This window comes from Coloeus monedula (assembly GCF_965178545.1).
Source record: "Coloeus monedula genome assembly, chromosome: 7".
NCBI lineage: Eukaryota > Metazoa > Chordata > Aves > Passeriformes > Corvidae > Coloeus > Coloeus monedula.
Window position 1 is genome coordinate 2,524,267 of NC_138787.1, and position 25,870 is coordinate 2,550,136.

The following is a 25,870-nucleotide window of genomic DNA, read 5'->3' on the forward strand; positions in this document are numbered from 1 at the left end:
CTAAAATCCCCTCCTGTTATCCATCAGAAAGAGAAAATGCAGCAGAACTTAAAGAGCTCAGAATGATGGTATTTCAGAACTAAGCAGTTTGCCCTGATTTGGGGCAGGATTTCACCCCTCCCTTAGGAGAGTAATGTTAAATCCATGCAGCTGAGGCCAACGGAGCCGTGGTTTGCTGGAAGCACAGCCCCTTCAGTTTGTACTTTGCACAGGAGTCAAAGGTCCATGCTAATTAGCACAGACTTTAAGCCACTCCTAATTTTAAGAGAAAGCAGTAAACTTACTCAAGGACTGAAGACAGGGGGCAGCTTGAAGCAGTTTACTAAATCAAAGCATAGGTTGGAGGTTCCGGGCTTGTGTCCCAAACGCTTTATTTGGGCCACCTGCTGCTTAACCGTGCAGGGGTGTACCTGCACCAAGAGAAAACACTATGCAATCACCAAATGCCCCTGTGTTTTCATAACCCGGCTCTTTGGGGTTTGGACACCCCCATTTTGGCTGTATTTTGCTGAGAGCATGACTACAGGCAGGAAGGGATGGTGTCCCAGGCCTCAGTCACCTGCCCTGGTCCGAACTCTGTGGTCCCTGGGCTGCTCTCATGGGCAATGCACGGGTGATGTTTAACTGGGGATCTTCCGGCTACAGCTGACACCAAACACCTGCAGGAAAACAAAACACCAGCCAGGCATGGGCTGCAACTGATACCAAGCCTTTCCTAAGCTCTCCCAACCTTTGGCACACTGGATTCAGCTGCCTTTGACTCCCTACTTCCCTCCTCCAAGTCTACTGTCCTCCCCAAGGGACAGCTGCTCTCTGATGGCCCTGCACTATGCAGCAGTAAATTGGTTTCCTTGACCTTCGGGTTGCTGAGCCTTAGGCCAGATGTGGGTTTGAACACCAGGCACAGAGGACCAGACACTGTCCATCATCCCTGTCTGCCCACTTATTACATCCAAAGGCTTTAAGGAATGCCAAAGTGCCCTAAGGTCTTCCCGATTTGTTCCGCAAACCTTCAGGCCCCATGGATTTGAATTATATAGCAGGGTCCTGGATTAATAGACCTTCATTGGGAATGCATCTCACTCTGAAGTTTACTAAAACTGAAAAAAATAATCTATTTTAGGGGGGAAAAAAGCCAAAGGAGATGCCTGCCAGTCCTCCTGTGTCACTTGGTATTTTTCACCAAAGGGTTTCCCTGTGGATGGATTGCTTGGAACTAAAGGAAGAGGAGGCAAATGGCACCATTACCCAGCTGCATTTAATTTACAAATTTTATTATTTTAAATTTCATTTCAGCTTTGATAGACTTAGAATCTCTTTGCTGGACCACACGGGAGGGAGGATACCCAAAAGGCTGGGTGGGCTGGGGTCCCCCTCCCCATCCCCTGGATCCCCTGGAGAAGCCAGTCATATTTCTCTTACCTTATGGAAAACTTGATTTGATTTTAAGATCCCATGAAGGCTTTAGCTCTCGGGAGACTCTCCTCTGGTTATTTGTTCTCTGATGGAAAAGGAGCAAGATTTATTATCACAACGAGGAATAAAGGGATTGGGAAATAGTTGGTATTTCTTCAAGGATCTTTTTAAACCTAGAGAGCTCAGACTTTAAATTAATGAAGAACATAATTCTCTTGGCTTAAAAGCAGTGGGGTATGGATAAAGCTCCTGGTAGGGAAGGGAGCTATCCACAAATCAAGGATGTCTCAGTCGATGTGTTAGAGCTGTGCCTCAAGATCTCAGCTGGGATCAGGGCTATATCCCTGGCATTTGCAATCACTGTTTGTGTCAAAAGAAAGCCCAGATGAAGAGACCTAGATGGTCAGCCGGAGAGGAGAGGGAGAAGGGAATTCCTGCAGCACTGATTATTTTGGGGAAGTGCATCCGTGCCGTGCAATTGGCGGATCCTTGCAATCGCAGCCGGCAGTGGCTGGTGATTGTCGTGCTCCAGCACACAAAAGGCTGGAGGGGAAACAAAGGGAAGCAGGGACACGCTCAAGGGCAGAGGAGGAAGCCTGCAGAGGAGAGCGCCCTTGGCTTTGCAGTCCTGCCTCGCCCCTCGGCTCATCCGGCCATAAATCCTTCCTGATGGAATGATTGATGAATAGCGCGGGCGGGAGCTGGGAACACGGAGAGCAAAGCCCAGCACTGGGGGCTTCCAGAAACAATAACAGCAAGTCCTTCTCCCACCGTTTCACCTTTTAATTAAGGAAGATGGGAAATCTGGTTGTGGGACCAGCGAATTAAATGAAATTTAGAAGTCACCTGAGAATCTGTGGCAGAGCAACCTGGCATCTCCCATTTCCCATGCAGGGGCCGGATCCACTGCTGATGAATTAACAATTCTGGAATAAAAAGAAGGAGAGAAATGTGAGCTCAAAATAATCTTATTTCACCTTTCCTTGCACGCACTCACTGGGCACGAGGATGTAGTAGCTGATATTATTATATCTGCTGGCATAAGCAAAAGGTCCGGTGGCGTCAGGAAGCCGCTGTACTAAAATTAAATAACTCTTGGGGATGTGCGTGGCCAAACCAGACTCAGAACAATTGCTCTGGGTCTGGCTGATGCCTGATGGGCTGCTCTGAAATGCAAACAAATCTGTGGTGATTAAACAACATGCAGGACCATTTTAATTCAGCGTTTAAGCTTTTCCTTCTTGGGGTCCCAGCCAGGCATGTGATAGGAATGTAAGACAGGGAGAAAAAAAGGAGAAGGGAGTAATATTTTAGGCTCTTCTCGTCTTCCTCAAAAGGCTCTGCACCAGGAGACAGCCGAGTCCATCACCCCCTGCCCATTTCCCATTGCAGCTCCCAGGATCGCAGCCCTGTGTCCCAAAAGCCAAGTGGGAACACGCCTGGAAGCACAGTGGTGCAGAGGGTTGGAAAAGAGGGATTTTTTGGTTCTGGCCATGTTGTGATGGCCAGTGATGTTCTGTTCCAGTGGGGGAACGAGGGCTGGAGGCCGCAAATGCAATGGGGCATTGAGGAGGGTGCAGCAGGGCGTGGAAGGATGTGTGAGGATGCAGAAGGATGCAGGATGTGCAGGAGGATGCCGTGGGATGGAGGAGGGCACGTGAGGTTGCAAAAGAGCAGGGAAAGATGCTGCAGGAGACAAAAGGGTACAGGAGGGTTTGGAAGGATGCAGAAGGGCGCTTCAGGATGCGGGAGAGCGCAGGAGGTGCAGGGAGTTGCAGAGGTGTGCAGGAGGATGCAGGAAGCTGATGCAGGACCGTACGGCAGGGTGCAGGAACATGCAAGAGGAAGATGCGGGAGGGCGGTTCAAGGAGGATGCGGGAGGACGCAGCAGCCCCGTCCCTGAGTTGCCGCCGCCGCCGCTCCGGCGGGGCCGCGCCGGGCTGGGCAGGGCCGGGCGGGGCTGGGCGGGGCAGGGGGCGGGGGCGCTGCGGAGCCCGGCGCGGCCCCGCTGGGGCGGGGGCAGGGGACGGCCGTGGGGCGGCCCGGCCCGCCCTGCCCGGCGCGGCTCTCCGGCGGCGCCGATGGGGCTGCGGGCCTGGCTGCGATCGCTTGGCTGCTGCGGCTGCTGCGGTGGGGAGGCGGCGGCGCCCGAGAAGGAGCCCCTGCTCAGGTGAGAGCCGGCGCGGCCCCGCGGCGGGGGATGCGCCCACCCGGCCACGCGTGAGCCCCTCCTCGCCCCGCGGTCCCCAGCCCCGCTCCTCGCGCTGTCACCGCCGCTGGAGCCCCTGCCGGAGCGCTCGAGGCTCCGGAGGGATCTTCCCCCGGCGGGAACGAGCGGCTTCCCGCTCTCTTCCCGCCCGGGTCGGCTGCCACAGGGGCTGCGCTCCTTCTGACAGCCGGCGCGGTGCTCGCCGGAGCCCTGCCCGCGGCATCCCCTCAGTGCTCCCCATGCTCCTCGGCCACAGGGACGGTCCAGCGCTTGTCTTTCCACGGTGGGATTTCAGTAGAGGAGCTGAGGCACTGAACAAAAAGAGGGGCCCTGCATTCCTATGCAGGGGGTGAGGTTCCACTGCCGGGCAGCTCTGGGTTATGCAGAGCTGTGTTTGCACGCTGGGGTCGCAGAATCCCAGAATGGTTATGGTTGGGAGGGACCTTAAAGCTCATCCCGTTCCACCCCCTGCCATGGGCAGGGACACCTTCCACTAGCCCAGGTTGCTCCAAGCCCCGTCCAACCTGACCTGGAGCACTTCCAGGGATGGGGCAGCCACAGCTTCTCTGGGCACCCTGTGCCAGGGCCTCCCCACCCTCACAGGGAAGAATTTCTTCCTGACATCTCATCTAAATTTCCCCTCGTTTAGTTTAAGACCGTTCCCCCTTTCCCTAAAACGATCTGCCTCTGTAAAAGGTCACTCTCCTCTTTAGGCACTGGAAGGGGCTCTGAGGTCTCCCTGGAGCCTTCCCTTTTCCAGGTGAACACCCCCAGCCCTCCAGCATGGCTCTGCTCAGGGATGCCAGAGAGGAGATGACGATGCACAGCCGGAGCCGGCTTTATGAGAGTGTGCTGATCTCTGGGGAGCAGATCCTGCTCTCCTGCTGTCGGTCACATCTGCTTTGTGCACAGAGCGTGAGGTTGGGGGTGTTGTATGAACAGATTCTCCCTGACTCGTGGCGAAGAGCAGTGGAAGCACGTAAGGAGAGTTTGCATGTGGCAAAACATCTGTTCAGGGGGTTTGCAGCAGCTCTCCCTCCTTCCCCGATGCCAGCCGCGGTCCTGGCACCGCAGAGGGTATCCCAGCCGCGGGATGGGGCAGGGACCGTGCCGTCCCTGCGCCATCGCTTCGACAGAGGCGTTCCGGGCAGGAGGGTGGGATGCTCCCGGCGTGTCCTGCATCGGTGTCAGGTAACAGCGGAGCTGGTGACACACGGCTTGAAACGTCCTGATCTCGCGCTGGTAAAGCAGCTACCTAAATAATAACCGGCTAATCCCAAGCATGGGACCTCCAGCCCAGGAAATTGGCATTAACCTCCCGGGAGCCGAGCACACGTGCGGAGAGGCTCCCTCCTGCTGCCCCGTGGCCATGGTGGCTGTCCCTCACCTGGCACCTCGCTTTAGTAACATGCCTTCCGCCCGCAATCCAATTAATGCTGGCCCTAAGAAGGAAAGCCTCTGTACATTCTGGGGATTCGAAAGGCACTTGCTCTTGTACAAGTGTGCCAGTGTAATTAATATAACAGCCTGATCGCTGCCTTGCCCCTCCTTGGGGGGCTGTGCGGTCTTATTTCATAGTGGGGATCTTGCAATAGCTTGTTGGCTGTATTTTTATTTTTACCGCAGTGTTGTTTAAAATGAACGAATTGTTGGAGATTTCAGATCTTTTAGCTGAGTTTTAGGTTTGGGAGCTGGTGTTGCAAAGCATCCAGGCTGCTTGGTTGTCTCTTGATGCGTGAAGGTGGGGTCTGGCTCGGATGGTGTACTCAGGATGAAAATAAACTAAATATTTGGGCTCCAAATCCCAACACTTAATGTGAACTGAAAGCCCCCTGGAGCAGAAATCTGTTGATGAAGCATTGGTGCTCACCATTTCCTGGATAAAATCCAGAGTGTGAAATGCTCTGGGTCCCTTCTGGTCCTGTGGAGATTCCTTAACCTGCAAAGCCACTGCAGTTCACGTGCTCCTCCTTTCCCTCCCATTTCTTCCTTTGCAATGTTGCTTGGAAGAGTTGTTGGCAGAGCTCTCCGTGCTGGTATGGATTTGCTGACTCCTGGGCACTGCCGCATGACTTACGGGATGCTCCACGCTGTGATTTGGAAATGGGAATGTGCTGGGAAGTGCCCTGCGAGCTGTGAGGGAGGGAGTGGCTCAGAAAAGCTCAGGTGTGGCAGTGTTATTGCTAAATACGGGTGTTTTAAGTAATTCAAATGTTAAGAGTAGTGGTAAATGCCTGAGTGGGAAGGAGCTGTGGAAGGCAGGGTGGGAGTGAACTCCTGCTGATGGCACAGCTGGCTCCTGAGTGCTCCCTCCCTGTCTGCTCCACGATTGAGAAAACTGTGGTGCCCTCCACACCCTCCAAGTTCCCTTCGTTTGCTTGTCTTTAATGAGGGATTATAAGAGATTATCTTTCCCCTTATTACCTGTTGCTCAGGTTTTCGGTTTGTTGAAAGTCTAATTAACCTTCCTGCTGGAATGCTGATGGGAATTAGTTTTTTTCTATTTCATCTGTGTGCTGGAGCTCCTCTTAATATCTTTTTATGGCTTGGTGCCATGGTACCCACAGCGTTACCTGAAGTTTCTTTGTATGGGTTCCTTGGGAAAGGCATGGGGTTTAGGCAGCAAATGAAATAAACAGTGGGTTGTTCTAACAACAAGTGAGCAGGGATTGCCACAGGGTGGTAAGGCCAAAAATAGTTCTCCACTTGTATTGTTCTGCTCAAGTGCCTGGACATCTTGATTAGACACTTTATGGAAATCCCCTGCTAAAAGTTCTCCTGGCAGAAGTATCCTGGTTAAAAAGTGGCACATCCTGATAGCTGCATAAAGCCCTAAACCAGAACTGCCTCAGTGCAGAGAAAAGCTCCCCACCTCCGTGGGGACAGCCTTCCCAGAAGATGATGCTCAGCTTTGCTAAGCAAGTAAAGCCTGGAATTCATTAGAAGGCTGAGGACATCTCCATTCCCCAAGAGAGATGGGGCTGAATATCTTTTCCATGCCTTGTCTGTTGTTGCACAGCTCAGCACATCACTGCAGCTCTCAGGCAGGAGCACCTGTGGGGCATTGCATGATTTGGGTTGAACCATGGCTTGCCTGGTCAGGATGTTTGCTAAGGTGAAAACCTCCATCTCCCCATTTCCCCCACTCCTCAGGCAGCAGGACTGGGCTGGGTGAGGGGAGGGCACAGCAGTGGGCACTGGGAAGGTAGCAGGGGCCAGCCCGGTGCTGAGGCTGCGTGCCCCTCTCTCTCTGCAGTAACAACAACCCCTACGCGTCCTTTGGAGCCACGCTGGCGCGGGATGAGGAGCAGAACCTGTGGAGCACCCCCCACGACGTGACCCACACCGAGGCCGACGACGACCGCGTGCTCTACAACATGATCGTGGTCAGGAACCAGCTGGACAAAGACTCGGAGGTGAGGCAGCGCCAGCGCTCGGCCCCACCACGGGCTGGGGCTCGGGGCTTTTGTCACAGCCCAGGCTTTGGCAGTGCCTGGTTAATCACAGAATCACAGAACGGTTTGGGATGGAAGAGCCCTTAAAGCTCGTCCAGTTCCACCCCTTGCCATGGGCAGGGACACCTTCCACTGTCCCAGGGTACTCCAAGCCGCATCCAGCCTGGCCTTGGACACTTTCAGGGATGCAGGGACAGCCCCAGCTTCTCTGGGTAGCCTGTGCCAGGGCCTCACCACCCTCACAGAGAGGACTTTTTTCCTAATATTGAATCTAAGCCCGCTCTCTGTCAGTTTGAAGCTATTTCCCCTTGTCCTGTCACTCCAGGCCCTTGTAAATAGTCTTGCCCCATCTTTCCTATAGGGTTCCCTTCAGGCACTGGAAGGCTGCTATTAGGTCATCCTGGAGTCTCTTCTCCATGCTGAACAATCCCAATTCTCTCAGCCTTTCCCCATAGCAGAGCTGCTCCACCCCTCTGATCACCTTGGTGGGCTCCTCTGGACTGACACCAGCAGGTCAATGCCTTTCCTTCAATTAAGCTGCTGTGAAGACCCCAAAGTCCCCCAGTGTGGCTTATGTAGGCACCAGGTCCTCCTATCTGTTCCATCACCCTCCAGATTTTATCCTACATCTGGTGTGGATGCCTCTGTGGCCATCTGATCCTTGGGAAGCTTGGGGGTATCTCCAGCACTGATCCAGGAAGAGCTGCCCTGAGGTGTGATGAGTTTCTCATCTCCATGGTACCCTTGGGTTCATCTCCCTCTATTTTGAGAATCTCTGTGTTCTCCTTGGCTTGGATACTTTCAGTGCCCTCCCAGGGCATTATCCCATTGAGCATAAATTGCCTTCAGAATCTTTTCTCCCCTCGCTCCCTATCCCCTTCAGAAATCTCTATTTCTGTACATCTTTGGTCAGCCCAAAACGAGGGTTATGTGTCTTCCATGGAGGAGTGAGGGAACACAGCAGCTGACACTTAAAAACCAAAGAACTCAGGAGGTCAGTAATGGGCTGCCTGCATCCAGGGATGTGGGAAAAGACACATGGTAGGCTTGAGCTGGACACCAGGGATAAATGCACTTCTCAGGGAACGAAACTGAGAGGAGGAATAGAAGAGACAGAAAGGAAAAGAAAGCAACAGGGAATGGGAAGAACGTGAGGAAGATGCATTTGTTTGGCACGTATAAGGAAGCAGGGAGATTCCAGGGAGGTTTCCCAGGCATTCATGGCAGCTGGAACATGCTTGGGAATGACGCCCTGCAACCACCACAACCCACAAACGTGTGCTGGGAGCACTGGGGGCCCAGCCCCCTTTCCTGGCTTCCCAGGCTGCTGTTTGGGTTCGATATTCCTGTTTGTCCTTTCCATGGCCAGGCTGATGTTTGCCCAACCCTGGCAGCGCCCGGAGCTCCGCTGCCACTCCGGGGACACGTCAAGTTAAATCCTCCTGCAGTGGGATGCACGGCAATTATTGGGAAGCAGGGAACTGGCACAGCTCTTCGTGGGAAGGGAAAAATCATGGCTGTTACATAAAGGCTGTTTTGCAGCCCTGATTTCTTTTGCTAAGGCACTTCAGTGCAAAGGAGATTGCAGTGGCCTGATTAGGAGCAGGCTGTAGCAAACAGTGGCATATTTTTTCCCTTTCTGATTGCTTTCATGACTCCAGAACATTTGCAGGAAAGCCTGGAGGCTTCATGTTTAACTTCAACATGATCCTACTTCATCCAAGAGTCTGCAGGAGTGTAACTGTTTCTCCTGTGACAATCTCTGTAAACCAAAAGGCAGCTCAGCTTTACAAGGAGCCTTAAACTCCAGAGAGATCAAAATTACAATGTGTAATAAGCTAAATGAGGTAATGGAATCCTTGGATACGGTGTCCAGAATCCCCATTTAATGTTTTTTTGTTTGGTTGGGGTTTTTTTTGGTGAGTTTGATTTAATCATGGTGTTTACAATAGATGGTTTTGTAACAACATTTTCATGGTGGCATGTGACCTTTACAGCTCTAACTGGAGATCTCTTCCCTCCCCACTGCTGCTCTTTCTACCTTGCAATTGCTTGTCTGAGAGAAGCCAGGGGGCTTCATCCATCCCAAAGTGGCTGAAGGAAACAAGGACAGCACCATTCAGGGGGCTGCACTGGTGCCCAGGAGTGTTGTGTGTCAGCCCTGCTCAGCGAACAGAGGAGAGCATCAGTAATGGGTGAGCAGGAGAGTGCTCCTGCCCCTGCCTGTCCTAAACCCAGTGTGCCTGTCTGTCCTAAATCCTGCCCTAAATCCTGCCTTCTGTGTATCTGTAGGGTTTTTAGCGGGTCTGAGCAGTCCCCGTGCCTGCCAGTGGAAAAGGAAAGCCCAAAGCTCACGGGGCTTCCTCTCCACAGCAAAGGTAGGATCACATGCTCTGCTTTTATATGCAGTGCAATTACTAAAAAGCCTGAGGAGCACAACGTCAGGACAACAGTGAAGAAAGTTTTGAGGAAAGCCAAGGCACTTTACACTTGCTTTGAATGTGGCCCCGTGCCCTTTGCAGCCCGGGATTGGCAGCTGCTCTGCTGTCCCCTCTTAGAGCTGGGAAACTGAGGCACCACAGGGAAGCCCAACAGGCTGCTTCAGTTTCCAGCTGCAGCTCTTGCTGGGTGGCAGGACAGGGAGGGGTTTGGATGGAAAGCCAACATTCCTGTGCTCAGCCCTGGGTGCCAAGATCTCTCCTTACTCCAGCAAGCATTTTCAAACTAGGCCAGACTGCAATGCCCTCCCCTCCTAATGAGACTTCAGCTCGGAGAGAGAGGAAAAAAGTCTAATTGCAGAACAACACTGGGCTGCAAAAGCCATAATCTGCTTTGGGGGCTGCTCTGCTCCTGAAATCCCCAGGGGGAGCCTGTGGATACTGCAGGACGGGATGGAGGAACAGTTTCCTCGTGCAGTGCACAAGTATTACGAAGCTATAGGTCCTTTTCTTCCTGTGGTTAAAATTGACTGAAAGGAGAACTTTGTGCATTTCTGTTCCTTCATTTAACGAAGAAGTTCTGGCGTGCAGTGCACTCACTGTGTGCTTTGCCCTTCCCCACCTGTATCTCAGGGATTTCCCAGCACCGGCCTTTGGAAGCATCCCAAAGAGCAGGTCGCTCTCCATCGTGTGTTCTTTATCTGTATGGCACCATCTTGGCAGTGTTGGTGCTCTCTCTTGGGGTCAGTTCTTTGCCCCCACCATGGGGCTGCACCCACTCCTGATCCATGTGGAGTTGTGTCTTCCCTCTGTCCCTGCTGGCAACCCTGCTCTGGGAAATTGGCAGCTCCAGTCCAAACTCGGCGTGTCCTTAGCTTGCACTGAGAAAACCAGGAAAGCCCTTGCTGAAGTGCTGGCTTGAGGGGCTGGTCAAGCAGATGCAGCTTTTGAAGATCAGAGCTGTCATCACAGCTTTTGAAGGCCAGGGTCATGTTTCAAATATGGGAAAAATGGGGTTTTTTTTCCTACTCCTGCTCTGCAGCATCATTGAGCTTGTTGTAGGGTAAAATAAATCTCAAATTTGGTGGTGAAATGAGCAGCAAGAGCTGCACTGTGGTCGTTGCCAGGCTAATGAGTGTGAGGTGGCATCGTTCCCTCCATGAGGTCCAGTCTGGGGTGGCCCTGGTTTCTCCACAGCCTCTGGTGGGATGTGTGGAGTTACCCAGCCATGGGCAGGGAGCTGTGCACCAATACTCAGAGAAGGAGCTTCAGAGAAGGAGCCAGAGCTAGGGTGCAGCTCTGGGAACAGAAACTAAAGATGGCATTTTGCATGATGACTGAGGAAAATCCCCTGTTCTCATGGTTTGCTGTAAATGCAGTGTTTCTATCTTCTCTTGGCTCATTCCCTAGGGAAAGGTGGGATCATAAACCCCACTAGCAAAGGCAGTCCCTCAGCCTGCATCCCTGCTAGGGGCCTGGCTAGCAGAGTGACGCTGGCATCATCCCCCTGAAAAGCCCATTAATGAGCTGGCAAGGCCTGTTTTTCTTTCTCCTCCTGCTCTCCTACAGGATTATTCTTTTTTAAACAGGTTACAGAGAAGGTCAGTATTGTCACCGGCTGTTGCTGGGGCATAGAGAGGTGATGGGATTTATCCAGGGCCGGGGATGCCAACTGGGGAGCCCAGACCTGACCCTCTTAATGTCTGCATGCCTCTCTTAAAAAGAATCCAATTTAAGCTTAGTCTAAGATGAGATGTTGGTCTATAGTTTATATTTGTTCAACTACTTCCAGTGGAGCCAGAGCAGGAGCATCCCTGGTACCTGCCTGGACTGATATTTTCCAGTCTTCCCCTGATAACTCTGTTTTGACCTAATTTCTAAAATAACTCTTGAACAGAACAGTGACCTCAATTGCTTTTAAGAGAATAAAGGCAATGGATTTGGTAGAGGATTGTTCTGGAAACATAAAGGAAGCTCCCTAGTAATTAGGAAACTTTCATGTGATCAGGGATGAGAAGTTGGACAGTGTTGCCTGTTCTCGTGGCACATTTTTTCCTAGAGCTCTGAGTTCTGTACCAGCCTGGCTTATTCCATGTCTTTTGGCATTTGCAGATTTGGTGCTTCACACTAGAGAGCCTGGGGACATTTTCCAGGTAAATATTTGAAGGGCTGAGCATGTAGAGAGGGGAGGCAGCGGGGTTTCCCTGCGGCTCCCGGGATATTCGTGACTCACACATTCAGGGTTCTCTCAAGCCCCCACTGGTATCTGTTGTGCCCTGCTCTGTAGGTTTAAAGGGCAAAACCGGCTGCAAAAAACAGCACCGGGAACTGCAACCTGCTTTGGTTTCCTGTGGTTAACTCAGATTTTGGCAAAAGAGTCTATTTCTTAAAGGATTGCTTTTGAGTGCATGGCTGGGATGTCCCGGCCCCACAGAAACGCCGCAGGTTTGGTGTTTCAGTCTCCCGCTGTGCTTTCCCAGTCCCGTGTGTGAGAAACCCCCTCCCCGCCCCAGGAGTTCCGTCTGACTTCCCGAGAAGGCCGAGGGAGAGGGGTTTGGTGTGGAGCCGCCTGCCCTGCGGGGCTGAGCAGCCTCGTGATGCCGCCCGCCCCTCCAAACGCTCCCTGGCGCGACGGGAACGTCCTCCCCAAAGCCTCCGATGTTGCCCTCGCCTGTGCACGGGCAGGGCAAGCTTCGCTCTTCCTCTGCTGTGTAGCTCAAGGGAGGTGCTTTTAAGAATAATTTTGGGTGTGGAAAGATGCTCTTGAGTTTATTCCCTCCTTAAAGGCACACAGGGGACAGCCCACGGCTGTTCGGATGTCTCTGCTGCAAGGAATTGGCTGGGAAAACCCAGTGGTTTGTGAGACTGACAGAGAGCAGGGCACGAGTCCCTTTGAGAGCTCAGCCCAACGTCATCCTGATAATCTGCTTCCCTAGTTCCTTTTCCGTGGCTGCGAGCATCCTCCTCCCAGCTTTCTACAGAAATGTAAATGCATTCAGCTCCATGCTAAGGCAAAAGAAATCCCACCAGAACAAGAGGTCCCAGCCAGGCACCACAGTTAAAAATAATTTTCTGTACCAAAGCACACTCCCCAAATTCTCCATTGACAGGACACTGTCAGAGCTCCCCTGCGACTGAATATTCACTGTATTCACTTCCATAACACAACTCAGACACTATGATGTACAAGAAAGCCATAACCTAGATTCCCTTAAAACAAAAATAGACAAGGGAAAACACACTGCTGTTAATCCAGAGAAAATCAGGAGCAGCTTCCCTGCATGCTAAGCACTGCTCACTGTGCTTAGCAAGGAGTCTGGCTCATACCATGGGGTAATTCCCCGTGGCCCTGAAAGCTGGTTTTGGGTGCCAGCAAGGCCGCATTATGTGGAGAGGAGCATCTTTTCCAGTGCCCCAGCTCCCCAATTCCACGGCATGAAGCACGCCTGGGATCACAGTGGCTGTCTGGATTGATTGTCTGCACTAAAGGCCTTGTTTATCTCCATGGGAGGGCAGAGACACGCAGCTATTCCCCCACCAGCATGCCCAGACTGGCTCCCTCTCCTTTCTGCCTGTGCCAGGGGGTCACGAGAGGGCCAAGGCGTTTCCAAGGAACCCCTGCCAGCGGGGACCAAGGCATCACACAGTTTTTCAGCCTCTTTCTAAAAACTCTCAAGTTTTCAATAAACTTCCCACAGAGCTTTAACACAATAACCCCCCTCTTTTCCACCCAGAGGAGCTCAGTTCCCAGCTCCGAGCCGGTGTCAGGGGAGAGGAGAGCCTTGGCCCTGCCTCATTTCTCTGGTGAAGGGCTGTCCTGGTGCCTTGTGCTGGCAGCCAGGTGCCCTCCTGTGCAGGCAGCCAAGCTGTTCTCAAGTGCTGCTTCAGGAGAGAGGGAAATGTGCCTCTGGAAGGGGATTTTGTTTTCTGGGAGCGAGCGGCTGTGGCAGAGCCGGTTCCCCTGCTCTCCTGACGTGAAGTCACCACTGTCTTAACCCCGCTGGCTGCTTTTTCCAGAGTGTAATCTCCCAGGGCTTCCTGCAGCTAGTGCCGATCAGCAGGAAAACAGGCTTGGCTTTAAATCTCTGCAGTTGTGGCATGTCAGCCACATTCAGCAAAAAAACACTAAGGAATCTTCAAATCTTTATGGAACCAAGTCAGCTCTTTGACCAAGTACCAGAAAACAGTCACAGCCGACCTCTGTGGGTATTGTTTGTCTGCTCTGAACCCAGCGTGGCCTGTAGGAAAATCTCAGGGTGACAGCACAGATTAACACTTGTTTATTCTTCAGGAGCCCATCTAGGTAATCTCTTGCTGAGGAATGAGATTAATTAAGGTTGTTACTGTAAGGAAGTTATCAGGTGATGTTGTGACCCTGCTGTTGGGCTGCTTCTAAAAATGCACCCTTAGGAGTGTGTGCATTGATTAAACTCAGCTAGGAGAAGCTGGGAAAAGTGCTCCTGGTTTTCTTGCAGAACACATGCATTTCCACAGGAATGCATGTTCATAGAGTCATGGAATCACAGAATCCTTCAGGTTGGAAAAGTTATCTAAGATCATTGAGTCTGGTTATTAACCCAGCACTGCCAAGCCCGCCACAAAACTTGTGCAGTTGTGTTTAAATGTGTTGTGACTTTAATAAATAACCCCAAACCCTTCCCTCTTGCCCAGTGTCCCGTTATCCAGCTCTAGACCTGGAGGTCCACTGCAAGGATTTCAGCTGTGCAATGAAGTGAGGCATTAACTGCAGCAACTGGCAGCCACTAAGGGTTATTAGCATGTCAGATCACTCCAGTTCAGTCCTCATCCATCCACGTGCACCTCTGTCCTTTTAAAAAAGGGTACCCTGATCTTTAAAAAAAGTCTGTTTTTCTTGTTTTCTAGTACTTTTGAACACCTGCCTGCTCCAGTTCAGTGCCAAACAGCGGGCTCCATGTCTGACTGAGGAGCAGCTGTCAGCAACACCTGAGCTAAATTCTGTAATTTCAGGGAAATTGGAAGCTGTTTTGAACAGAGAAGGCACAGAGATGCTGAACCAAGTGTCAAGCTAAATATGCTCTGTTGGTCAGTGTCATTTCTTTCAGGGGCAACAGCAGCCTGGTCATTGACCTTCACACCCACCACCTCATAGCTCAGTGCCTGCACCAGCTCTGCACCTCTGGCTCCCTTCCTCAAAGCTGAAAGTCCTTCAAAAGCAGCAGATTCCAATGACTGAGTGTCCCTCATCCCTTTGCTTTGTAGGAGTGGCAGAAGCTCAACTATGACATTTATACCTTACGGCAGACCCGGAAAGAAGTGAGGAGCAGGTGGAAACACATTTTGGAGGATTTAGGTAAGCTGGAGGCCAAAAGGATGTAATTCCAGTGCTACTGAATGCAAGATCCCACCATGGTTGAGGATAGGAACAGCTGCACGAAATCAAGCTGGAGAGGAGGGAAGTAAAAGGAGGTTGCTGAGCGATGCCCTCAGGTGTCCCACGTGGCATCTGAGGCTCCGCAGGGCTCAGGCACGGCGGGGAGGGGACAGGGACACCGTGTCTGCAGGCACGTCAAAAACCCATGAGCCATGATCACCTTCCAAGCCCATAATAACATGCACAGTCATCCACTTCAAGCTTCCTTGTGGAAACCTTGCAGTGGGAGTTCACCCTAGGTCTTTCTAAACAAGATAAGCAGGAAGGAATGAATATTCCTTTCAGATGGGAACACAGATACATCTATTTTGCTTCCTTAGCCCATGGCAGCTGATCAGAGCTAAGCCACTCGCCTTGTTTGCTCCCAAGGGGATTTGAAATATTCTTTCAGCAAGTGGAATTGCTCCACAGAAACCCTCCTACTGCTGTCTCCAGGTGGTGGTGGTGGTGGTGGTGGTGGGTGTGATGGGGTTTTCCCAACTGCCTGGCACACAGCATGTGACACTCGGGATGTGCCAGCGCATCGGCTGGGTGACTTCCATCGTGCTCTGGAGGTGGTTGGTGGCTGATGAGAAGAGGATGGGCTAGTCTATTCCAGGATACCCTCAGTGAGAGCCAGAGATGGGTATCTCAGCCAGTCCTGCCCTACCTGCTATTCTGGCATCTGGGTGGGAGGAACATCATAAATCCATAACGAGGTGTCAGCCCTCATCTACACCCAGGTGCTCACACAGCCTGTGCAGGCCAAGCATGGGAGGGATCACTTGGCATCCTTCCATCTCTTACTGCAGGCTCACAAAGGCTCTCCCACATCCCCCTCACATCTGCTGTGGCTCTGGAGATGCTTTGCAAAGGCTGGGGAAGCTCAAGGCCAGGGATCATTTGGCCTTAGCAAAGCTAAATGAGCAACCAGATGTGAAACCTGCTATCTTCTGTTATCTGAGCCTGTGCTTTAATCGCCCACCACTTTTACCCCAGAAGTGTTTTCATGTGAGATGCATCACCACCAGCCCCCTGGAGCTGAACAAAGAGTTAAATGCTAGCCATTGCATTTAAAAACCCCTACATTCATTCCCCTCCACCTTTCCTTCCCTGGATACCCTTCCTATAATCAATGCTCACTGCTACAGGAACACTTAGCCTGGCATTCACTACTGCCACAGGTTTTATCTCTGTTACCTGATTTAGGAAGCCCCACAAGTCCTGAAAGCTCTGTCAGCATCAGGAACATGGAAAAGCTGAATCAACACCCTCAGTTGTGCACGTTCACACACATTTTCTCAGGAAAACCAGCAACGAACTCGCTGTGAATACTTTTGTGATTTATTTTCCTCAGCAGCAAGTTTATACCTGTCCCACACCCTGCCTGAGGGAGTGCTGGTTTGTTTTAGGAAGTAGGGATACAGCTGCCCAGGGTGGAGGGGAATAAGGAACCTTGCAAGAGCCTGAAGGGCTCAGGGATGACCCTGCTCTCATGTTTGACTTGTTTCTGTAACATCTCTTTCCCAGGTTTCCAGAAGGAAGCAGATTCCCTCTTGTCAGTGACCAAACTCAGCATCATCAGCGACTCTCAGAACATGAGCAAAGCCCGGGACATCTTGTTAAAGCTCTTGGAAGAGACCAACATCTTCCCAACCAGCTGGGAGCTTTCCGAGCGCTACCTCTTTGTGGTGGTGAGTACTCCGAGCACACCTTCCCCCCACCATCCCTGCTCTGCAGGGAGCTCACATGAGGGGGAGCCAGTAGGTGAACCAGAGGATGCTCAGATACATGGCGGCACCTGGGGTGATCCTGTCAGATTTTGCACTTGGAGCTTGGCTGTTCAGTTGCCCTGGAAATGCCAGTGTTGCAGCACCATGAATTCTGCAGCCCTCCACAAATTCTGTGCAACTGGATGCTCTTGCATCCTGTCCACGGGGTGGGAAAAGATGAGACCTAATGCCTTGCTTAGCCGGAGGGCGGCTGTGAAGGGAGGGCCCCGGGCAGGGATGTGCCTGGAACATCCCACAGTGACCGTAATCCCGCTGTTTGGCAGGACCGGCTCATCGCCCTGGACGCTGCGGACGAGTTCTTCAAGATGGCCAGTGCGGTGTATCCCAAGCGGCCCGGAGGGGACAGGGCGGACGAGGGCCCGAGGGCCCCGCAGAGCGTCCCGGCCGCGGTGCCCTGAGGAATGTGCCTCGCTGGTGTGACATGGACAGCGCTCCAGGACAGGCTCCTCTGCCTGGGGGTCAGCACTGAGAGTGCCCCCCTTGTTTCCCCGTGGAGAAGCGAGTGGGCAGCTGGAGCAGGGCAGGGAGGCCAGCGAGCTGTGCCCAGCAGGAGCACATGGGATGGCGGGTGCTGGCCCCAAGGTGCTCCCGGGCACGAGGGAGGGACAACTGCCCTAGAGTAGTCCTGGTGGGACACCACTGGCCAATAGTGTATGCAATAGGCATGGGGGGGAGGGGGGGTCTGCCATGCAAGGCATTGCTGCCAGGAACTGCAAAGGTTCAGGTGCCTCTAGTTCCAAGGGCTGCAAGGAAATCCAGCTTTCCACCTTCCGCTGGTACCTGCCACTGTTCCCTCCCTTGAGCCTGCCAGCCAGGAGGAGTAGCGAGAGAGGAAAAACACCTCCAGCATCTACAGCTCCATGACTCTGTGCACACTGGTTCTCTTCCTCATCTCAGCCCTCCAGGCAGGTTCCAGGGGTTTTGAGAAAGAGGCAGGGGCTGTGCCGGGACAGGATTTAATTCCAGGCAGCAAAGCCTTGGAGCAGTGTCACAGCTGAGTGCTCCATCCCCAGCCATTAGTGGTTGAGGGATGTTTTTGTCAGGGGTGCTCAGCTTGACATATTAAAAGAAGGTAGAGTTTAGGAAGGTGCCAAGGTCAGAGCTGCAGAGAATTTGGCTCCTGGAACATCATCAGATTGGTTGCCCAGCATCTCAATCAATTTCGAAAAGTTTTGGTCTTAATTGCCTAAAAAAACCCCACCACCAAAGCTGCATGTACTGTCAATATAAAAATCCTCATTACCAGCAGGGATGGTATAATGAACATCCTTTTTATCTTGGGGTTTTGTCTGATAATGAGCAATAATTTTTAAAACATTGGATTTGATAATTTAAAACCAAGTGGAAGTTCTTCACTGATTAACACACATGCTGCTAATTGGCTAGTTGAAAATGCTGGTTACACAGGGCCTCCGAAAGTAGCAAACCAGAGCTTTTATTTGTTTATACCTATGGTGTTTGAAAAAAATATATATTTATGAACTGTTTTTGTTTGTCAGTCTTCCTGGGAAACATTTTTGTCAACTCAGAACAGCAATGAAAGCTGAGTTTAATAAAGAAAACATTACAAAACCAGCCTTTCTTATCCTCTCTGTAACCTATTCAGGTAACAATGTTTATGTTGAATGCTGACAGCAAAAGGGTTGAGATATTTGTAGAGCTTTTGCAGCTTGTTCTCCACACACTTCAAATTGCCTGGTGACTTACAAGAGTTGGGGCATTTGCCAGCCTAATACCACATCTTTGTAGGAGATGACGGGGATCAAATTTAATTTCAGTGGGATTTGGCATTAGGTGCCCTTTTCCTACTGATTTATTTTTTTCTAGCAGGAGTTCAGCTGCCCTTTGGAAAACCTCCTATGCTTTTATAGAAAATAAACTTTGGTGCACGACAAATCCAGGGTTTGATTTGAACAAATTGTTGCGGAACAGAGAGATGTGTTGGTCTGAGGAGCACTGTGCCAAGGTGTGTGACACCATCCAAAAGCCAGCCCTTGGCACATTGCCACAGTGCTACCTGTTACTTAAAACCACTTGATGAGTTTGGAAACCTCAAGGGCAAGAAGAGAAATCCTTTTAGCTGTGCTGCTTTTGACCACGGAGGTCGGTGTTCAGTGCCTTTGCAGAGCCACCCTTCTCTGTCACAGCTGTGAAACCGGTTTTGATGTCACCAAAATGCATTTTGTTGTAACTTAATAGGGCAGGCTGCCCAAAAGGGACAATAATCAGTATCTCTGAGTTTAGCTGCTGAAATAAGGCTCCGTGCAGGGAAAGCGCTGAGTTTCTGAGCGCAGCCACAAGGAGGAGCAGGAATTTGCAGGAGCATGGAATCAGAGCGGAGCCGCTCCTTTCCACACTCAGGGAGGAGTAACCGGGCTCAGAACTTGGGTTTATGGACCGATCACAACAGGAACAGAAAAAAGCCTGCCAGTCCCAGCACTCAGATAAAACTGGTCACAGGGTATCCTGAAAACATTGCAAAACGGCCTTTAGTGAAGGATGCAGAGCTTTGGAAAATCTGCAACTTGAAAACTGATAGAAACCAGCAGAAATTGTTTCCGTATAGATCCAAGCTCGAGTTGGTCATTCTGTCCACCTCCGTAGGAAATGTCCTTTCATGCACTCGGGATAGGAGACAATAAACCGTATTTCAATTAGCAAAATGCAGAGAGTAATTTGCCTTTTCTAAATTACATAGAAAATACCAGGGAGATACACAACGCTCCCGGAATTCCTGCCCCAAGAGCGATTCCCTTCTTCGCTAGAAGCAATTTGGGATTTGATGCACCACCCAGGCCTCCAGCTGCCATTCAGATGGGCTTGAGCCCCCCACCCGATCTTTGGGGAGATGGCTCGGGCATCCCGCACGTCCCAGGTGCCGCCCGGGAGCCAAACCCTGCCCGTGTCCAGGGAAGGTTCCAGCAGCCGCCTGGGAAGCGGTGGCTGTAGGAGAGCCCAGCGAACACCAGAGGCCACTGTTCCCTCAGCATGGGAAAAAACCTGTTTACAATGCAGGGGAAATATTCCCAACCTTTTCCTGCATGCATCGAGTCTCTCAAGCCTGCAAGACCTGGCTTTCTGTGAAAGGTTGGGGTTTAGACATTCGATAATGACTCTGGCGCTTTCCAGGAGACAGTGCTGAGCCCATCTCTCTTCCAGGGCTGGGGCTTGGAAATGCCACTTGGCCTGAGGCTGGCTGCTGCAAGGATTAGCATGTTCACTAAGAATATTTGTTTTTCTAAGTAGAGAGTGATCTTTGTATCCCATCCTTCAATCAGGAAAGGAAAAATACCAGGAATTCTTTAAACTGAGCAATGTGAGAGGGTTTAAAGTACCTCGGGGTTCACTTGGCTTTCAGATACCTTTTTTCCCCCTCAACTTGACATTGCATTTAGCTAATATTTCATCAGAAAAGAAAAAAAGAATTAATGGACTTTTTTTCCCCCCCATTTATAAGCCATAGATATGCTTCACTTTGATTTCTTTTCCTAGAACCACAGGATGGTTTGGTTTAGAAGAGAGCTTAAAGGCAAAGATGTTCCACCCACTGCCATGGGCAGGGACACCTTCCACTATCCCAGGTTCCTGCAAGCCCCATCGAACCTGGCCTTGGCCACAGCTTCTCTGGGCAAAGTATTTTAATTTTTTTGCGTCGCGGGGAGCAGCATTGGAGAGTTCCCTTCCTCTAAATTAAAACTAGGAATTAAGCATAGTGCAATTAATAGAGACCAGCTAGAAAAAAAATCAATTGACAGACCGTGTTGGTTGTGCATATGCACATGTGGTTTCTTCTTTGTATTCCAAGTTTTCCTAGAACGTACATCTTGAATTCGGCAGGATGAGCAAAAAAAAAAAAAAAAAAAAAAAAAAAAAAAAAAAAAAAAAAAATCGTGGTGGAAATTCAGCTGCGAGATGTAAGACAGGCAGAAGGTGGCAGTGCAGGTGTTTGGTAAAGGCTGGAGCAGCAGCAGGCAAAGGAGATGGGATGCAGTGGCCTGGAAGAAGTCTGGCTTATCCATTTTACTTGTTAAGGATGTAAATCACAGCCTAAGTTCTGATAAATAATGAGAATGGACACGGGAAAGAAAACTGTCATCTTTTCAATTTCAGCTATGGGAAAAATTACCATTTCAAACTGCTCAGTTTCAATCATTTCTAACCTTAGAAACTCCAACTCTTACATACTCTTCCTGGAGGGAAAGCATGTACTTTTCTGGTCTAATGAGGATCAGTAACGTTGAGTGACTGGCCACAAAATAGCTCTCCAGAAGCATTCCTTTGCAGACAGGCAACCATTTTTGTGTGGGGAGTCCTTGTTAAGCGAGTTATGGATTATCAAAACCATTTCTTTGCCTTACAAATTGCAGACCTTGCGGACACATCCAAAGGGAGGCTGTCCTTGCACAGGGGAGACCATGGAGAAATCTCTTAATAAAGGTCCTAAGGAAAGACTGGCAGAGCAAAAAGCTTGTCTGTTCTGCCCATCTTGTTTGGCCTGATGAACTGTGCCACCTCTCTCTGTAAGCCTTGTCCTTACTCTTAGGGACAACAGTGGCTTTTCAGAGTGGTAATGAATTTAAGTGAGTATTTTGTTGTACTTGGATTAGGAAAGGGAGACACCATGGAGGCCATGGGTGCCCTTCATAGGATCTCAGCAGCATTAGAACAAACAGATTTAGGTGGCCAAAGAGATTGAGCCACATGGCTGGATGGGGCTTGGAGCAACCTGGGCTCGTGGGGGGTGTCCCTGCCCATGGAGCGAGATGGGCTTGGAGGGCCCCTTCCAACCCAAACCATTCTGTGATCTCCAAGCAAAGGCAAGAGAGCAGCAAATGGAGGCAGATAGGCCCAGGCACAGCCCAAGGGCAGGGCAGAGCATTCATCTGGTGTGTGCAGAGGGTACAGCATTGGTGTCAGAATCTGTTGCAATGGTGCAGCATCATCTGAGTAGCAGCAGCAGGACGAAATGTGTTTGTGCATGCCCCAATAACCACCAGCAAAACCCCTGCCCGAGGAGAGTCACTGGCATGTCAGAAAGAAGAGAGATTTATGAAAGGATGTGTTACCAAAAGTTTATCCTTCCCAGAGTGGCAGCTTTATATCTGCTAAGCTGCTGGGATTCTTTCCACTGGCTTGAACTGGGTTTGAGTCAGACTTTGGAGACACAAACACCAGAGCAAGTCCAGACACCACTGGAGTCATAAACAAACCTCCTGCCAGCTGCCCATCTACTCTTCTTCTGCATCAAAGTCACAAAAATAACAAATATGGTTCCTGAGAAGAGTTCTTACAAGTGATGAGAGGATCTACCTGTACTTCCCTAAAGAACGAAAATAAAACCCAAACCATCTCTCACAGCCAAGGGATCACAAGGAAAATTCAGGCTGGGGAAGACCTTGGGAGGTTCTCTCAGCCAATCTCCTTCTTGCTTGAAATCATCTTCTCTCCCCTTTTGAAAATGGCATGAGCAACTTGTATGGAAAACATTGTTAGCATACCCAGCATTTCATCTCTCCAAAGTAGTGCTGCTTGGTACAAAGAGAATAAGTTTCTTTTTTGTTTGAACTAAGAGAAATAGAAGATCTGTGAAACCCATCTGGAGGGCAGGTTTGGAATGGATTAATCCCTCCATGAAACACTGCTTTGATACCTGTAACTCAAGTGACCATGGTTAGCTTTCAACGTGCGTTTTCCCATTCCTCCTCAGGTGATGGAGCTGGAGGGAGGAGTGATGGGAGCCTGAAGCCACCCAGGGTGATTCACCCAGCCTGGGATGTGGCCAGAGGGGTGCTCTGGTCAGCAGGGAGCCAGCAGCACCCACAGGGTCAGAAGTTCCCGGGAGCCTCTTGGGGATGAAGGGGGAGGAAAGGAAAGGATCGGTGTTATCTCAGTAACTGGGAGTTGGCCTAGGATTTGGAAACTCAGCTGCCATTCCCAGATGTGCTCCATCTGCCTCTGCCCCTCAAGTTACCTAAAAGCAGGATGGGGAGGTTGTGCCTCCTAGAACTGGTGGCAAAATGCTCTTCCTGTGCTGGAGGTGTTGTCAAGGTCTCGATATTTCTGCATCTGTCTTCAAGCAAAGCTTTGTATCTCTAAAATGTTCACAATGCTATTATCCAAAAGACTCTGCTATAATACTTTCAAGATGTTTTGCTTCAATTTTGACTTTGTTTTTTTATATATAATGCTCACCAGCGTTTTAATATAAGCCAAATAAAGCATTGTTTCTATCCAGAAAATAATGTTTCACATTTAGATCACAGCAGTGCTGAACCAGTTGGATTCTTTCTAAATTCAGGGGAATACCTATTCCCCCAAATAGTTTCAATTCTGATAAATCAGAATTTCCAGACAGAATTCCAGTTAGTTTAAGTCCTAACCCTGGCCAACACTTAATTCTTTTTGTGATCTGCTTGAGGATGCACTAACACAGTGTGCTGCACAGCTGTCAGGAACATCCCAATTATTTTTCGAGTGAAAATTACATTTCAAAACAAAAGGGAAGGGCATCTTTTAGTCATTTTGACTATGTTTAAATGAGATCACCAAGAGAGACTATAGATCTGCACAGACATGCGCAGGCATGCCTAGGAATTTGGCTTGCCTGCAGTTTCTCTGTCCCAATTAAAGGCAGATGCAGCCTTTTGCTTCCATGGACATTTATGAACTGGCAGATGTGCTAGCAGGGAGAGAGCTAACACACAGCAAGTGGTCCTGATCTAATCACACACATTCTTACAGTGCTGCTTGGCTCCAGCTTGCCACAACTGCACGAATATTTTCAGTGTTCCTTCCTACCTCCTTGGACAAGATGCAGCGCAGGAATCACCCAAGTTTGGGTAATCACGCAGTTTATGCCACTTCTCCCCAGTCTGTGGCAAAAGAGGGGAATTACAGGGTGCACAAAGTGGCCTAGGCTCCAATTCTGCTTTGCAGATGAGAAGGAGCTTCCCTGCAGTACCTGCAAACATACTGGGAATGCTGGTGAGCGGCTCAGAAAGCCCAGCACGTACTGACATCTGCCTCTTGCTCAAATATCCAAGGAGTTCACTGGAGCTGAACACCACCATTCCCACGCTGAGGTGCTGGGGATACGCTGCTGATGAGCACTTCAGGTGCCTGGTGAAGCTGCCCTGGCTGCAGCTTTGAGGGAATGGGGACAGCAGGAGACAGCGAGGCCTGAACAACTCCCTGCAGCCCTGGTGTCACCCATAAGCCCAGTTCGACCCAGACACACGTCAGAGGTCAAACACTGTCACAAGTGCAGCTCCTCTCACCAGTGCTTGCTCCTTGTACAGCAGCTGTGCACGGAAAGCTCCGCTTCCAGAGGCAGACACCCGGCTCGTGGATCCAGCCCTGCTGGGTGTGAGCCAACACAAACCCCTCCAGGCAGACCTGGCAGACAGGCAGAATGTCTCAAGGTAAGCTCAGTGCAGTTTTTGCTCCTGTGCTCATAAATACCCCTTGCTAATGCTAATTTCTCTATGAGTTACGTGTTACCAAGAGTTTCAAGAAGTGTCACAGTGCTTCCCACCACTACAGAGCATCTGCAGGACCAGAGATGGTCTTTTCCATCCTCCCCAGCCCTTATTTTTCTTAACAATGACAATTTACACCACTACCCACCACCTTCCTTCAGATTCTTTCCTTACCTTTGTCATTCTTGTTTAATGTTATGTTTACCTGTACGTGTTTTTTACTTTTGAGCCTTCCCTTCCCCACCTCCCTATTTCCTAGTTTACAATATTGTAAATCTGCACAGTTTAAAAGCTGATGAGGTGGTAGGGGCTGAGTGGGAACAGGACCCCCTGATGTCAGCAGTTACCAGGCTTTTCCTATGTTTAGGAAAAGATGTAACCATGGAACTACGTGAGGTGACAGTCAGCAAACCTACAGCTCTGCTGTGAAATATGTGGCACAGACGTAAGCACCCGCCTGCGACTGAGTCTCCCACCCATTGCCCTGTGCAGGAGAACTTGCTGGAGACAGCAAAACTCTTCCATTTTTTTTAATGATTCATGCAAATACAGCCACTGACTTCAGGGGAGAGAGCTTGAGGCTTGAATCTGGGGAGGCTGGTAGTCACTGTGCGGTTTCTAGATAAAAATAAACACATTTCCCAACACTGAAAAAGGATCGTCCAGAGGAGGTGAGTGGTCCACTCCACCCAGCTTTTCATTCCCATGTTTGCAGCTTCTTTTGGAGATGCTATTTTCCATTTTTTCTATTTCTTTTAGATTAGAGACCACTTGCACTTGGTGAACTAGCATTAGATAAAAAGGCAGGGGGAAAACAAAGATGAACAAGGAGAGGGACAGCCATGATCCTGAAGTCCTGAGCATTTTGACATTGGGTTTTCCCTTGCTAAGCTAAAACTTGGAGAACCAGTGCTGCAGGTTAATCCCTTCAAATACACAAAAGACCCTAATGCACCCATTTAATCTTACAGCCTTGCACAAAAGGGGTTTTACGTGCAGGGAGGGTAATTGTGGGTAAGGAAAAGGTCAGTGTGGATGATGTGACTAAGTTGTAAACACACCTGATTGAGGCAGTTTATCTTCTTGCTTTAAGTGCACCAAACACTATTTTTCCCTTGGATTCCTTTGTCCAACACCTCCCTGGTTCAGCAGGATGTGAGCCCACATCCCCCAGGCCAACAGAGCACCATCACCTATGCAAGTGCACCTTGAGATGTTTCTGCAGCTTCAAAGGTGGGTGAGCAGCAGCAGGTGTAAGGATACCCAAGCCCCATGTGCCAGGCCTCCCAGGGTGTCATCCCATCCAGCTCCTTCCTGTCCTGCAGTGAAGATGGATGTTGCTCAGGACACAGCCCTCAGTGGCTTGGGGAAGCTCTCCTGGTGACATCAACTCTCCGACTGATGCACGAGCAGAGGGTCTGTGCCCTGGAGCTCCTCACATAAATCACCACAGCTCTGCTGAGTCCAGGTGTCCTGGGGCCTGGTCCCAAACACTGGGATTGTACAATTTCTTGTGACTGTCTTGGAATGATTTGTGCCTTTTGAAGATGCAGGAATGACTCCATCCCGAGCCAGGGTCAGTGACTTGTTGTCAAGGTTGGTACGTGATAAATGACAGCCAGGAGCCAAGAGCGCCTGCTCTGACTCTCAGATGTGCCTTCAGTAAACAAGGGGTGGAGGCAAAATCAC

General features: G+C 50.5%; 1 protein-coding gene across 1 annotated transcript; it reads left to right on the forward strand.

The window, feature by feature from the left end:
* Window positions 1–3,497: 3,497 nt before the first annotated feature.
* MREG (melanoregulin) lies at window positions 3,498–17,101 on the forward strand (the record flags this gene model as incomplete). Its single annotated transcript, XM_082285232.1, has 5 exons — window positions 3,498–3,586; window positions 6,882–7,041; window positions 14,760–14,850; window positions 16,441–16,604; window positions 16,967–17,101. 5 exons carry the CDS (start codon window positions 3,498–3,500, stop codon window positions 17,099–17,101), a joined length of 639 nt encoding a protein of 212 aa, XP_082141358.1.
* Between the last annotated feature and the right edge of the window lie 8,769 nt (window positions 17,102–25,870).